Raw genomic sequence first — 16052 nt, forward strand, 5'->3', positions numbered from 1 at the left:
TATGGCCCTGCCCCGGGGGTCACATGGTTCATATAGACTTATATAGGGAAAACTTTTAAAATGTTCTTGTCAGTAACTACAACATTCAGACTTGGACCACATGTATATTTTTGAGTGGCAAGATGAACCTTGACATGAGTTGACCTTGATTTTGACCTAGTGACCTACTTTCACATTTCTGTAGCTACAGCCTTCAAATTTGGACCACATGCATAATTTTGTGCACTGGAAAAAACTTTGACCTTTATTTTGACCTAGTGACCTACTTTCACATTTTTGAAGGTACAGGCATCAAATTTGGACCATATGCATAGTTTCGTGTTTCAAAATGAAATTTGACATTGATATTGACCTAGTGACCTACTTTCACATTTCTCAAGCTACAGCCTTCATATTTGGACTACATGCATAGTTTTGTGTACCGAAAAAAACTTTGACCTTGACTTTGATCTAGTGACCTACTTTCACATTTTTGAAGGTACAGGCTTCAAATTTGGACCACATGCATAGTTTTGTATTCTGAAATAAAATTTGACCTTGATTTTGACCTAGTGACCTACTTTTACATTTCTCAAGCTACAGCCTTCAAATTTGGACCACTTGCATAGTTTTGTGGACTGAAATGACCTGTGACCTTTACATTGACCTAGTGACCTACTTTCACATTTTTAAGGTAAAGGCTTCAAATTTGGACCACATGCATAGTTTTGTATTCCGAATTAAAATTTGACCTTGATTTTGACCTAGAGACCAACTTTTACATTTCTCAAGCTACAGCCTTCAAATTTGGACGACATGCATAGTTTTTTGTACCGAAACAAACTTTGACCTTTACATTGACCTAGTGACCTACTTTCACATTTTTGACCTACTTTCACATTTTTGAAGGTACAGGCTTCAAATTTGGACCTCATGCATAGTTTTGTATTCCGAAGTAAAATTTGACCTGGATTTTGACCTAGTGACCTACTTTTACATTTCTCAAGCTACAGCCTTCAAAGGACAAAGTTCGTTTTTAGCGAAAAACGGCCCATCATTATTTTTTTCTAATGTTTTTTTGAGTTGACAATCCAGTATCTCCCTAGACCGAAAATAAAGTTTTTTATTGTTTTAAAATGACAATTAAGTAAAAATAGTACATTTTGCACGACTATGTAATAACAAAAAAAAAACCCGGTTTTCTTGCGACGTCGTGACGTTGCCACAACGTAAATCGCGTTGATTTTATTTTCGCTCCGTCATGAATGATGTGTAACCATATGAATACAAGTATGCGATATGATAACATTTCATTTAAATAAGGTTAAGATAGGATGCCGTTTCATCAAATTATACTGAGAACAAAATGTAAATGATATTCACCTTTGTCTATAAATGCCGACAGAGACATGTATTTGCATTGTTTTGCTTCTAAAAGTAATCTTGTATATGGTTTTAATACTTCTTTGCATTCATTATTTCACTAAACGAATGTAGAAACATACGTGAAAAAAATTCGACATCCATCTTCATATTTTATTTCGCCAAAATACTATTTCAAAGTTTGATCAACCAGTTTAACTTACATTTTGATATTCCCGCGGTTATACACATTGTACATGTACGATGCATTTGAATCAACTTTCCGACTGCTACCTTTGATATTACTTTGATGTTTATATCAAAGGAGGTGCCGACTAGTGTATTTATCGACCATTAGATACACGTGTTTCTTCACTAAATGACTCGAGCATAATTTAGTAACAGATAAACAATAACTTACATTTTGGTAAGGTAATAACCATCGTTTTTGTGTGTGTGTTTTGTTTTTGATTTATTAATTGGATTTTATGTCAACATATTTTTTTAGTCAGCAATAGTTTGCATGTTTTTGACAGAAACCAAGTGTAGCCTTAAAGCGCGATACTCTTTACCCCGCATGGGGGTGGGGGAGAGGGGGAAATTAGACTATGACCATCACAATCCCTCGCTTAAGCGAGTTTGTAACTCAAGAAACGGTCGTGGAGAGCAGTAAACAAAACTAAGAAGTAAAGAAGAACTGTGGGTGCAGAAATTTTAATCTCGCACAAATATGAAAATATAATGATCGTATTTTCACTATATATTAAAAAAAATTACACCGTCATAGTAATTTATATATTACATTCGTATCATCTATGACCATATGACCTATTTCCTTAAATACAAAGTCATTTTAATTGTAGCTGTGCACATCTTTCAATTCTTATCTGTAGACAGATGGATACAAATGTCAAATTATGCAAAAACAATATTAAACTTATAACTATCGTATATATGTTATTAGAAATTAATATATTTTTGACTTGTAACATTTTATTCGCTTGAAGAACTGCAAAATAAATAATAAATAACATCAGATATTAATCTACTGATTTTTTTTTCTTCTTTTCAAATATCAAACTCCGGTTTTTATGAAGTATAATCATGAATAATTGATAAATTATTATGATATTATGAATTCAGCAAATCGGCATAATAACTATAGATTTATAACATCAGAATAGCTCTAAACATGTTTTTACAAAATATGTTTTACTATCAAATGTAAAAATACTCTTCAAGATACTTTTTCAGAGGCCAACTATACTGCTTTAAAAACTATGTTAATGTAACGATTCAGCTGCTACATTTTCACTCACTCTCTGTATCCGAACTGTCAACAGTTTGGGGTATGTTTCCTGCGTCTAAAACATAATCACCCCAGTTGCGCGTGCCATACATTTCTTTCCCTGTGTGTCTTGCATAGCCAAGAAACCATAAAATGGCAGCCACGTGAGCACACACCCCGACAACTCGACTACCAGCGCGACACTTGCAATACCATGAAACAACTTCAGTCGCGTTATGACGAATCCAAAGTGTGTAAACCTTAGATGACACGTGTCTGCTTTGAATTTTGACCCTTAAAAGAGTATTGTCTTCTCTATGTACATAAATGTCTGAGTTTCCGTCAATATGCTCTTGCATATAACCAGCTGACATTTTAAGTTGGTAAGTACCACATGTTAATTCTCTCAACTGAATTTCGTCTAAGCGCGGAAATTCAACATCTAATTCAGCGGACTTCCAACAGGCTGATTTTCGTTCTAAACAGTGATTTTCAATGTAAATTTTAAGGTCGTTATTACACTTTGACAAATCTAACATTTTCCTTCCAAGTGCGGTGTCGTCGTCGTTGTTTTTCGTCGCGCTCAATGGAGGAAAGTATTTGTTGGATATCGCGCATACTATTCTTACGAAATCCCCGATGAATGGAACCTGCGTTGTTGGTAAAACATGATCTAAGTACTTCCAACGCTTGATCCTGGCGTTAGCAGATTCTACTACCCATCTGACCTAAAGAGATAAAAAAGAATGGACGTAAAGTAATACTTAAGATAGGAGAAAACGTTGAGATTGATTTATCTTTTTACAGTGTAAGTGGACATACATGCATTAAGCGGCCAATATCTTAGTATTTTCTTATTGACATAATAATTCATACGACCAAACCAAAGTTAGCAATCACACATGTTGCAAACATGTATTAGTTTATGCTGGTACTAAATCACTGTCCGCATTATGGAAAACCAGTACTTGTGTTATATGAGAAGGCATTACCGTCAGTACAGTAGGGTTCGAACATACGACTTTCAGGTTGAGTGGCCGACACATTAACCATTAGGCCCAAAACTCCACAAACCCATATTAAGCAACCACTGTTCTTCTGTTAAACATCAAAACTAATGTATGCGGTCTAAGCAGTAAACCATATTTTTTAAACATTACACGGTTAATAATTAACCGTTCGGAAGTCCAATATCTGTAACAGGTTTATCGCATTTAAAAAAAGTTAATTGATGACTCATTTGACTGTCTCTCAGTTTTTACCTAGCCCGCTATCTACGGACAGCCCTAACCGTGTTCGTGATTAAAACAAATAACGGTACGCTTCAAAGATAAAAAAAACTGTATAAATACTGCACGACAACTAAAACGATAACTTGTTTGATAATTATGATTTTTCTTCGTTAAAAGATTTTTTTGTATAGCATTACAGTATGAACTTAACTTCTATCATTGAAATTTTTTTTTTGTATAACATTACAGTATGAACTTAACTTCTATCATTTACAACCTTTTTGAGTTCACCGATGCATGAGAACAATAATATTAACATGCTGTCGTTTAAATTATCAGGCGGGGGTAGAATACCGAAATATTGACCTGGTACTCGTAAATATTTCGCATGTTTCCGTAAATTAATTTTCGGTGTCCGAACCTAAACAACTATTTAAAGCCCTGCTCCGCCGCTATTCAAATTCTGTTGCGTGTATGCAACCATGATTACAATAGCTAACAGTTAACGGCCTCGTGCCACACTTTGGCACGCAAAACCACAGGTATTTTATATAGAATTTTATATAAAATAGACTCTATTTTGACAGGCGTCACTGTTCATAGTCAGGATTTTCATGCTTTTTCAGTGACAATTTAAGGTTAAAAGGTAGGACTGGAGCAGGTCTTTAACTATTGAAAAGCCAGTTATATACAATCATGTATCACGTGCAGATAAAACTGTGCGGACAAAGTGTTTGGCACAAATCTCAGGGTTGTGTGTTAGAGCCCTCCGTCCGACCAAACTGTTTTTTTTTTTGTGTGTGTTTTTTTTCTCAATTTTATCTGTATTAACAGACGGAAAAATTGTCACACTTATCATGATTTATCAACGAAATACTCTACTATCCATCAACATTCTTCTACGTACATGTCAGTTAACCGTTCTAAAAATGTTTAAAATCTTCAGGACCGGGCAAGTATTCATTCATTTAGCAGACAATTCAAGGAACTGTTGTTAACGATAAAAAATAAAATGTATCATAAAATAACGTAATATCAATACAATTACAAATACACGGAATTACAAAAAAATGGTTTGATCAGAATTCAAACCCATGGTAACGTGCTTACAAGCCGCCGAGCTTACCACTGCGCTACTGTTCCATTAGTTAACTAAAATCGTTATTTTTTATTAATGTAGATATAATCAGGACACAAATATCGCGTACAATAACGAAAACGCCCGAAAATATTAGAAAAGATTGTCAGGTGTAAGGGACAATAAATACAGCAGTCTACGTGCATATAAATAAAATGCATTAGAATTTAGCAATAGTGATTTTACGGCACCGTATTATCAAAGCACTATATACATTCGTTCTCGCGCCTGATATTTTGCATTTAATTCTATTACTTTAGGTTTTGGTCTCCTTTTTTATAGAAAACAACACATATATTATCAATTTACCTTCGTGACTAGTCTGCTAGTGTTAGCATCTTCTGTTGTCATTTGTTTCTGTCCTTTTTGCATGAATGCAGGCATTTCGGCATGTATTCCCATATCTTCCAGCATAGCTAAGGAATCCCGAAAACCTCTGTCAACAATAAAAACGTCATTTTCAGCTACAAAGCTTTTTATTTCTTCGACATTTGTCTGCATCATGTGAGTTAATATACGTGCGTCACTGTTTCTTCCATCTGCCAGGTAGGGTCCGATTATGGTGACAAAGTACCCACTGGTTGTTACAACTACCATTGGTTTTACTAAGGGTCTGCCCTTGTGCATGCTAAATGACCGTCTTTGAAATTGAAAGTTTGTACTTTTTTGTATGTAAACATACGTTCCATCTAAAACAAGCATCATCTTTGGCTGACTGTCACCCGACTCATCTGTACCAAACAGTGACTGAGCAAGAGGTCTTGTGTGTTTGTCAATAATTTCTTGCCTAGATATATGTGCAAGACCCAAGTTCACCGGAACAAAATGCTGCATTAATGCACGTCTTACACTTGAAATTGCTCTTCGGACACTTGACGGCGTTATACCTAAAATTGTTGAAAGAAGTTTGTTTGATATGCCAGACTTTAATTTCAACAGGAACAGTCCAACTGTAGTTCTCGGACTACGTACGGGTGAGCTCCGAATATGCTCTTCTATACTAAGGAAGAGGTCTTCAAAGTCTGTCTGCTTAAGTCCAGTCAGTTCTTTATAATCTGCTTCTCTCAAGTTGTCAAAATTAAGCCTTTCATTTGTTCTGATGCATTCCTTTCTTATAGCCCCGATCAACTCTAAGATATTCGTTCTGCTCATAAAGACTGTGTCTGTGGTTAGAACGTTTATAAGGGACTCCTCTGAAATCTGCTCATTATATATATGTACAGGACAGCAGCGTGATCCGGATGGTATCAGTATATTGAATTTTATAAATACCGTCACTCTTGTCTCGGAGGGTACAACGATGAGTTTAGGTCCCGGTCTCTTACACAAGAAACATTTAGCATGAGTCTTTGTAGTGCACGGTATTTTCAGTGAAACAGACGGAGGGCTGAGATATGAAGAATTCCCTTTAGAGGCTGGCGGATGAAAGTCCGGATCACTTGCTTCTGTTGAACTGTATGTTGAACTACGCTGCGTCTCAGCTATATAATAGTTATGTCTGCATTTATTACATATAATTGACCTCTCATCAGCGTTAATGAAAAACTTTTTCAACAGATACTTCTTTATGGATTTGTTCACCGGTCTTCTGTTTTTTGGTTTCGTACGTGTGTTGCACACAACACAGTTGTGGAACTTCATACTGAAAAATACAAACATATTGTAATTGAAAAAATATTTAAAACAAATCAAGAAATTACTTAAACAGCATGAAATTAGACTTAAAAATGTAAGAAAAAGCAATTCAAAAAATGTATATGACGCAGGTGGGATTCGAACCCCAACCGCCAAAATGCAAAGCGGGCGCTCAACCACTGTGCCACTGAGTTGTTAGAGATTAACGGTGCAAACTTATATAAATACTTTAGCGACGGTTTAGGTTGATTGAAATATATTACACTGATCTCTTCGTTTTTTGTTTGTTTTCATTTGTGAATAGAAACAGAGAACCTATTGTTAAAATGTTAAATATCGGCAAACGTATTTATACGTTTCTTCACATTCATCCACATAATATTTCGTAATTTAGGCCATGTTACGGCATGTAGAACTACGATACTGGCAATTTATCTTTAACAATCTACATATTGTTTTTTCTTACCTTTCACGATCACTCTTGATTATATTTTTACATTTCGTAAGACGCTTGCTATTATACGACAGATATATGTCATGATGGAAACGTGTTAGTAAGTAAATCACTACACTGGGGGCGAACGTCACGGATCGCTTCAGCGTTCCAAATAAATACCTTTTTCATGATCAAAATTGTCATTGCATCACTCGTACCTGTCTTGAAACATATTATATAAGAAATGAACTTACCTTTTTCCTTGTACAATAACAGTAACTCTGATTTTCCTTCGAGTTGGATGATACGATCTTGTACGTTTCTATGGACGCTGAGTACGAAAGTTTCGAACCCAAATATAAAAAATACGATAAAAGCCGTAACAGCGCTGCACTTCGCATTCGTTTATTTATGGAAGAGAATCATAAAACAGTTCAAAAACAGAAAAACGATTTGTAATCAATACTTTCGCTTTTTTAATTCTATGGTTGTACTATATATTAATCCAGTAAGGAAAAATAGACCTACTAAGGAGTCCGTAATTTATTTATTTTTAGTATGAGCACAGCCGTCGACCACAAAAATATTTTGCATACAAGTAGCAATACTGAATTCCAACTAAAGTTCAAATTATCTTCGTGGTCGAGGGCTGTGCTCTATACTAAATTCCATATAGACAGGACGAAATGCATGAAAATAACCAATTTTTAGCCTTTTCAGGGGTTTTCAAGCTCTTGTTTCTCTATCTGAGAAGTTATCGAAATTACTATACATTGTATTTTGATAAAGTTTAGACATGTATAAAGACAAAAAACACGCCATAAGTAAAATATTATTTAATTCATAATTTTGTAATATTGTAGGCCGATTTCATATAATCGTGAACCTTGTCCTTTGGACCACTTGCATAGTTTTGTGTAACGAAATGAACTTTGACCTAAAATTGACCTAGTGACCTACTTTCACATTTCTGTAGCTACAGGCTTCAAATTTAGGACCACATGCATAGTTTTGTGTACCCAAACAAACTTTGACCTTGACATTGACCTAGTGACCTACTTTCACATTTTTGAAGGTACAGGCTTCAAATTTGGACCACATGCATAGATTTGTGTTGTGTACGGAAACGAAATTTGACCTTGAGCTAGTCAATAAGTCTTGAAATTTGGAACACTCAAAAATGGCACATTGGTGGGCGCCAAGATCACTCTGTGATCTCTTGTTTATCAATGGCTATAGGGAAAAACTGAGACCACTTTTATGTGGTCAACATGGATGGTACCTGCAATTTTTAGGTGTATTTTGACATATCTGTACCTGGTAAGGATTTTTTTATGAACTTAGATTTTTTTTTTCTGTGGACTTAAAAGTTTTTTTGAATTTCTTCCCTTTGTTGTTCCTGTCCTTTGGGCTTTAACAGTCAAGTACTCCCATCCTCCTCTGATATAACCCTTTGGGCGTATATTGCCCTGCTGGGCAGAGCTATTGTTTTCACTGTAACAAAGCTGCATCAAGGGTTTTAATGACCTGTAATGATCGTTCTAGTTACTGTTCACAACATTTGATCAGTAAAGAAAAAATGGCTGTTAAATGGGCATGGTTTATTTCCATATGTGATGTGATACCAGTTTAATTGATGAAATTTAGATGAGCAGTCAAGGGCGGTCATTGGCCTCTTTCTGAAGACTATTTCAGTATGGTGTAGCCGAAGGTAAATTCCTTCTATAGTTACATCAAAGTTTACTTAGTCTTCATTATTTATGCAGTAGATAGGACTTCTGCATATTTATAAAAAGAAAAGTTACACATTTAACACACCTAATCTGTTTCAAATGAAACTGATATTTAAACTTCGAAAAAATTACAACAAATCGAATGCGTGTCCATTTAGGGATACTTACTGATAATTCTAAGTAAATGAAGTATAAGTTAGTCAGCTCGTGAGAATGCTAAGGACAATATAATAGTTTAAGAAGAACAACAAGTATTAATGTTAGACGTGTGAGTGACAAAACGAGACAGTGAAACTTTTTATACTGCCCTTAAAAAGTTTTTAAACTGGAAAATAAGGTAGTAAATATTGAAATATACAATTTTAGCCTTTTTCTAAGATTTTAACCAATGTCAGAGTCATAGAACATTAGAGGATTGTTTTATAGCATGTGAAGTTGTACACCTGGTGTTCTCTTTGGGACTTCACTCAGTTAGGCCAGAGTTATGGTCCTTCACTTTGTGAAAAATAAACATAAAGTTCTTAAAAGTTTGTGTTGCAAACATCTTCAAAATATTTCACCTGGAATCATGAAACCATGTGCAGTGACAGGAGTGGGGGGCACCCGTGTGCTATGGACACACATCTAGTTTCAATATGGAATGGATCCGTTTATCAAAACCAAACATATAAAAGTAAAGCCTGCTTCACTCATTAGCTTATTTTTAGAACAACAAAAAATAGGAAGTAAAATACATATTTACTTACAGCAGTAAGCACATACTCCGTGTTCTGCGGAGGATCAAAAATGGTGGGGGACACATCTCCCCTTGGTAAGAAAAATGTGGGGACATTTTCAAAATCATAGGGACAACAACTTTTGACTGTATGTCATTGAAATAAGACAGTAATATTACTACAATTGAAGTCTTTATTGTATTCCAACCAAACCATTGATACTCTTTAAACCAACTCTCCTGAAATTTGGAGTCAGTTTTCTTTTTGGCTTTATCCAAATTTTCTGCACCCTCTATGGTTTGATTTTATGATGCATTCTCAGTTTTGGAGACAGTGTGGAACGGTTGACAGATTAGCTGTTAATGGACTCGCTTTCAGTTTTCACCTGGGGAGACAGTGGGTGGAGAACAGTTAACATCATTTGGTTTTGTGTGGTCTATGGGGCTTTTAAGGAAGCCACATGAAGTACTAGGCTGTTAATCATTAGTTTGAACGTTTTTATTGACTGCAGATGCAGCTTAAAAGTGTTCACTGTCAACTCTCGGGCTGATCAAAAATGATGTTTTTGTGTTTCGGAGGCAGAATAAAAATGAATGATTCATACTCAGTTCCGGTTGTCCGGTACGCACATTTGTCCCAAGTAATTTCGAAAGGCGACAACTGATGCTTCTAGAGCAACTTTAGTGTGACATTCTTGATTTTTAAGTGAGATTTACGCGAGATTCCTGCAATATCGCGGCCTCAGCAGAACACTGCATACTATACATAATCCTTATCACATTCATTTATTTAATTTTATCTGGGTATTGTCATTTTTGTAAGCATCAAAAACACACTTTTTGAAATATTTGAAATAATGAACAGATACTAAACAGTATCGGTGTACTACACACTTATAAATGCATGTAAGTAAAACGGGGAAAATGGGATGATTTTGTGATGGCAAGTGCATCCGTCAGTCCGTCTGTCCATCAAAATTTGTGTCTAGAGCTAAAAAAAATGGTCGAAAATGCCCATCATGTGTTGCTGTCCTCCGACAGCTCTTGTTAACAGAGACATCTTGTGTAAGCATTTCTCCGGAACGGTTTGACCAATTATTTTCAGATTCTTCACATCTCTTTGGCAGTAGGTGATCTTGAGTGGCAAGTTTCATAATTCTGACTTACATTTTGAGACAGTTATGCCCCTTCTATTCTATAACTTAGAAAAAAATTGCTAAAGCTAGACTTCAAATATTCAAATATGCTGTCATTAAACAGTAACAAATGACTGTAACTAAATATGACATTATACTAGGATTGCAGTTCTACAATGTACAGTTAGCTTAAATTTATAGAGAAGTTAAAAGTCAATAACTAATGTCAAAGTGTTTCGGTGAGACATGTTTAAATGTCAACCTCACTGTAACAGTGAAGATGCCATATCTTTGTAGGGTAGTATTATATTTCCTCCTCGTTAATGTATGCAGCCATTGCCCCAGGACATGAAATACTTGCTGTAAACAGATACTTTATGAATACTGTCAATGAATGTTGTTATTATTTACATATCTCTATTGTCCATTATCTGTACCAAACACTCCCAATGATACAAGTAATAATGGTTTATCTTGATATGTGAGGAGACATTTTTTTTAAATGGAAGTTAGGGATAATGTGTTAAAAGAGTCATTTAAAAGAGACATATAATTGTGTAAACTTGCTTGTTTTGTTTTTTTTTTTGTTCGATTTTTTTTGTCCCCCACCATATATGCAAAGAAAAAAACTGGGCTTAGAAAGAGCTTCACTAGACCATTCCTCTGGCCATCTGTATGTTACACTTCATGTATAGTCCGTAACTGCCATATGTCAAAGGATTTTTAATATTTATTTGACCATTTTTGACACTTGATGTTTCCAGTAATAAGATGATCTCACCAATCCCCACCCCCAGCCAAAGGTTGTATTTGAAGGTCAAAGATTAAGTGGGTCTGTTTCATGCACATTACTCTGCAATCCAAACTTTGATTGGATACTGTGAAATCATTAATATTCGTGGGGGACTAATTTTCGTGGATTTCATGGTTGAGTCAATCTACAAAATTTAATCCCAACAAACAAGTAAAATTTCCATTCATTTTATGTTCAAAAGTTGAAATCCACGAATTCATATCCCCACGAAATTGCCTTTTTGACAAAACCCACGAAATTAAATGATTTTACAGTAAATCTTCGCAACAGTGATAGGTATGAAGTGTAGCTGTGCATGTCATGGCCAAATTCTTGTTGAATATTTTGTGTTTGAGTTATTAACCTTTGATTATTTCTTGCAAGGGGCCTCCGTGGCCGAGTGGTTAAGGTCGCTGACTTCAAATCACTTGCCCCTCATCGATGGGGGTTCGAGCCTCACTCGGGGCTTTGAATTCTTCATGTGAGGAAGCCATCCAGCTGGCTTACGGAAGGTCAGTGGTTCTACCCAGGTGCCCGCTCGTGATGAAATAATGCGTGGAGCGGCACCTGGGGTCTTCCTCCACCATTAAAGCTGGAAAGTGCTATATGACCTATCATGTGTTGGTGCGACGTTAAATCCAACCAAAAAAAACCAAAAAAAAAACCATTATTTCTTGCAAAATATATGAAGAGTTGTCCTACTTGCCCCATTCCTTGGTTGAAGTTTTGTTGTACTCTCACTCTGTCTCTGGTACTGCTTTAAACTGGTATTGATTCAGACTTAAAATAGTTGTTTATCCTGATTCCCCCCCCCCACACACACACACACACACACACATAACTCTGACACCAACATTTCATTAATTATGCCCCACTTTTATCTTAGAATTTCAGGTCAAAGTTTTGATATACTTTCACTCAGTCACCTGTTATTACTAAAAAGATTTGATTTAAACGTAAAATAGTCTTCATATAACATCTACATCGCATGATGCCAGGTCTATAATTACGCTTATGTATTCCATGAATCATATTCCCATTTTACTTCAGACCTTAAGTTAAAGTTTTGATGCACTTTCACCCTGCATGGTTATTTTGATTTTGATTTGATTCAAAGTTGAAATAACTGTCCTACATATTCAACCACACCGTGACACAAGGTCGAGTTCTCTGGCTGAAATATATTCCATATATGATATCCCTATTATAATTAGTGTTTTGATGCACTTTCACTCAGTCTCTATTATTACTGACATATTGTCCAACATCCACAAGGTGAGGGATGGGGTTGGGGGGTTGGGGTGGGGCTTTGAATATCTTTAGTCACTTCAGATAATGACAGATATGCACTGTTTCACTATCAAGAATTGACATAATTGAGCCCGCAGTCTTGTTTAACCCTTACCCTGCTATATTTCTATAATGGACTGGTCCATCTTTCAATTTGGACAGTACCATTTATTATTCAAAGGGGTTTGCACTCAAAATTTACTGACTGAATAGCGAACAGTGCAGACCATGATCAGTCTGCACGGATGTGCAGGCTGATCTTGGTCTGCACTGGTCGCAAAGGCAGAATCATCTGCCGCCAGCAGGCTAAGGGTTAATTATGAAAGCTTGTCAGTGCCTTGTGCATCTCCATAAAGTTGCATGCCTCTACATGTACACTGCTATGTTAGACTGCACTCATATGTCATACGTAGATGCTCTGTGTTGGTAATTTTAGGTATGGTATAAACCTAAATCACTTGCCCCCAACCAATATGGGTCTAAGCCTTACATTGGGCATAGTATTCTTTATGTGAGAAAGCCATTCAACTGGCTTATGGAAAATCTATGGTTCAACCCAGGTGCCCGTCAGTTTTTGAAATAATTCCCGGAGGGGCACCAAGGGTTTTCCACTACCGTGAAAAGCTGGAAAGTTGCCATATGAACTGGTAACTACCGTATGTCAATGTGAAGTTAAGCACAAAAAAGAATTCCTTCAAGTTTGTATAATTTTCTTTCAGAAAAGCTGGATTCCACAGTTTCACACTCAGATACTGTTATGAATAAACAGTGCCTAGAAGCATTTTCTAAATCTCACAAATTATTTTATACCTGCTTGAATTTTGATGAAACTTCACATAAATGTAAAGCTTTCAGTGTTGTTACACATATCAATGCCATGTTTCAGCTGTGGTGATTTTTTTTTCTAGAAATCATTGCTCTTTCAGGAACCTTGACAGTGTATCTTTATAGCAGTTCTTCACCTCAACTGTCAGTCAGATTTGAATTAAATTTCACACCTGTGATAAGATGTGACAGTTTCTACCTCATATAAAACAAAAACTCCCAAGTCATACCTTTCTCTGCATATATTGATATTTATGTCTACATTCTAATCCTTTGTAAACATGTTTCCCCCCCCCCCCCCCCCCCCCCCCCCCGAAAAAACCCAGTTTCAGTTTCAACAGTTTACCTTTCTCTGTTTTCAGCCATTCCAGCCAGTTGCACGTCAGGTTTCTATAGTAACGGTATCTGTTGTGATCCTAATTGTATGGGTGGATGTACAGGACCGGAGGCTACACAATGCACATCTTGTAGAAACGTGATGCAACATATTGGCAATGACATTCCAACGTGTACACAACGCTGCTCTGCTGGAACTTATATGGTATATTGTTATATTCCTGTAACATTTACCTTGTTAAATTTCTAAAATGGACTAGTCTATCATTCAATTTGGGCAGTACCATTTATTAATCAGACGTGTTCCCTGAAAATTTACTGACTGAATAGCGAACAGTGCAGACCATGATCAGCCTGCACAACGGTTTTTGATTTACAGGAACTTCCTTGGCATAGAGGCTGAGATGACTGTCTTCATATCTCTTTATACTGTGGCTGTAGATTTAATCTTTGCCAGAGGTTTTCTTTCATGTGAGGAAAGCTTGACGACTTTTGAAATGTTAATAGTTCTGACCAGATGCGCCCTCATACTTTCATATTATTATGCTACGAGGGAAGAATGGGGCCTATTTCACCGTTTAAGCCTGGAAGTTGCCATAACTGTCAGTCTGTATTACACCCAGCAGCAAAAACTAGATTTGTCTTTCTTTATGGATGGAATTAAACCTGGTCAGTGTAGTGGGAGGGGTTAATTATTTTTGTGTTTACTACATTTCAGTATAAGAACCGCAGATGCCTGTTGGACAAGGAGTGCGTTGACTTTCAAGACTACCCACTACGCACTGTACAATGTGTAGACAGATATGGCTTATTTAAAAATTGTTTAAAGCTTGTTGTGTCTGATGACAGGAGCCAACCCGGACTATGTGTTGCTGACTGTCCTGCAGGGTACGATGATTCAGACCCAACTAACCCACAGAGATGTTTCCGCTGTCAAGGAAAATGCCCAAAAGGTAGACTTTGATAATACTTAAGTAGTTTTCTTCGTGAATACATTTGAAAGTATTCTACCATTTCAGTGTTTCCAGTCATCAGTATATGAATAACAAACTTACATCAGACTGACAAGACAGTAATCAGTACGAAATGAAATAACTTTTGCTGAAACTTTTGTAACGTTTATTGTATAAAGTGTCCCAATGAATGTTGCATAAGGGTTTTATGTGAGCACAAAGTTGTTCATATTTTAAGCCTGTAGCGTGAGGACCAAATTAATGAAACATATTTTGGGTAAGCACTACAGTTGTATGAGGACCAAGTTGTAATTGTACATGAGGACCAAGTAGATCAAACAGATTTTGAGTTTGTAGCATTGTATATGAGAACTTATGTTGTTTAGACAGATTTTGTGTCTGTAGCATTGTGTTTGAGAACTAAGTTGTTTAGACAGATTTTGAGTCTGTAGCATTGAACATGAGAACCAAGTTGTTTAGACAGATTTTGAGTCTGTAGCATTGTATGTGAGAACTAAGTCGTTTAGACAGATTTTGAGTCTGTAGCATTGTATATGAGAACCAAGTTGTTTAGACAGATTTTGAGTCTGTAGCATTGAACATGAGATCTAAGTTGTTTAGACAGATTTTGAGTCTGTAGCATTGTATGTGAGAACTAAGTCGTTTAGACAGATTTTGAGTTTGTAGCATTGTACAGTTGAATATCGTTAGCTCGATATCGGTTAGCTCGATACTTCGGTTAGCACGATGTGTTTTAGTCGGTCCCGATTTTCTCCTATATATTTCAATGTAATTATTTATCATTACCTCGATATGATTAGCTCGATATTTTGTTTAGCTCGATGAGATTTTCCAGTCCCGTCAACTTACCTGTACTGTTTTTACACCTGGTTTCGTCGATATCACAGCTTGTCAAAAAAATATCCATGCTATGTGTAAGGTGTGAAAATCAACCTATTGTTGTCCGGCGATGTATTAATCATAATCAAGTTGGTTTGTGTGTTTGTTTTGTTTGTTATTGAATCTTTAATCCAATTTAAATGTCAGGAAGTTTGCATTTAATTCCCAATAATTAGTCTTATAAAACAGCGTCCAATATATAAACTAATTTGGATGAAATATTTTTTTTTCTGTCTGACGGAGTAAAGATCTGCCATTTAGTGCTGTCAGTAACAATATGCGTATTTAACTGGCAAATTTA

The 16052-nt window shown here is 36.0% G+C and overlaps 2 protein-coding genes across 2 annotated transcripts in view; one reads left to right on the top strand and one right to left on the bottom strand.

The window, feature by feature from the left end:
- LOC123522999 (insulin-like peptide receptor) overlaps window positions 1–16052 on the top strand; it is a 96817-nt gene that overhangs the window by 37498 nt on the left and 43267 nt on the right. The window contains exons 7-8 of the mRNA XM_045300578.2: window positions 13925–14103; window positions 14617–14851. Of these exons, the coding sequence (XP_045156513.1) occupies window positions 13925–14103; window positions 14617–14851 (414 nt within the window). The remainder of the gene's footprint in view (window positions 1–13924; window positions 14104–14616; window positions 14852–16052) is intronic.
- Window positions 1865–7718, bottom strand: LOC128558951 (uncharacterized). Its single transcript, XM_053549429.1, has 3 exons — window positions 7325–7718; window positions 5309–6641; window positions 1865–3357 (listed from the first exon to the last, which is right to left on the bottom strand). Exons 2-3 carry the CDS (start codon window positions 6638–6640, stop codon window positions 2653–2655), a joined length of 2037 nt encoding a protein of 678 aa, XP_053405404.1. The 5' UTR covers window position 6641; window positions 7325–7718; the 3' UTR covers window positions 1865–2652.

Source organism: Mercenaria mercenaria, chromosome 8, assembly GCF_021730395.1.
Source record: "Mercenaria mercenaria strain notata chromosome 8, MADL_Memer_1, whole genome shotgun sequence".
NCBI lineage: Eukaryota > Metazoa > Mollusca > Bivalvia > Venerida > Veneridae > Mercenaria > Mercenaria mercenaria.

Coding starts and splice junctions, on each gene's coding strand:
- LOC128558951 (XM_053549429.1), bottom strand. CDS start 6,640: ATGAAGTTCCACAACTGTGTTGTGTGCAACACACGTACGAAACCAAAA. Junction 3,358..5,308: donor CTAGCAGACTAGTCACGAAG/GTAAATTGATAA, acceptor TTATCTCTTTAG/GTCAGATGGGTAGTAGAATC.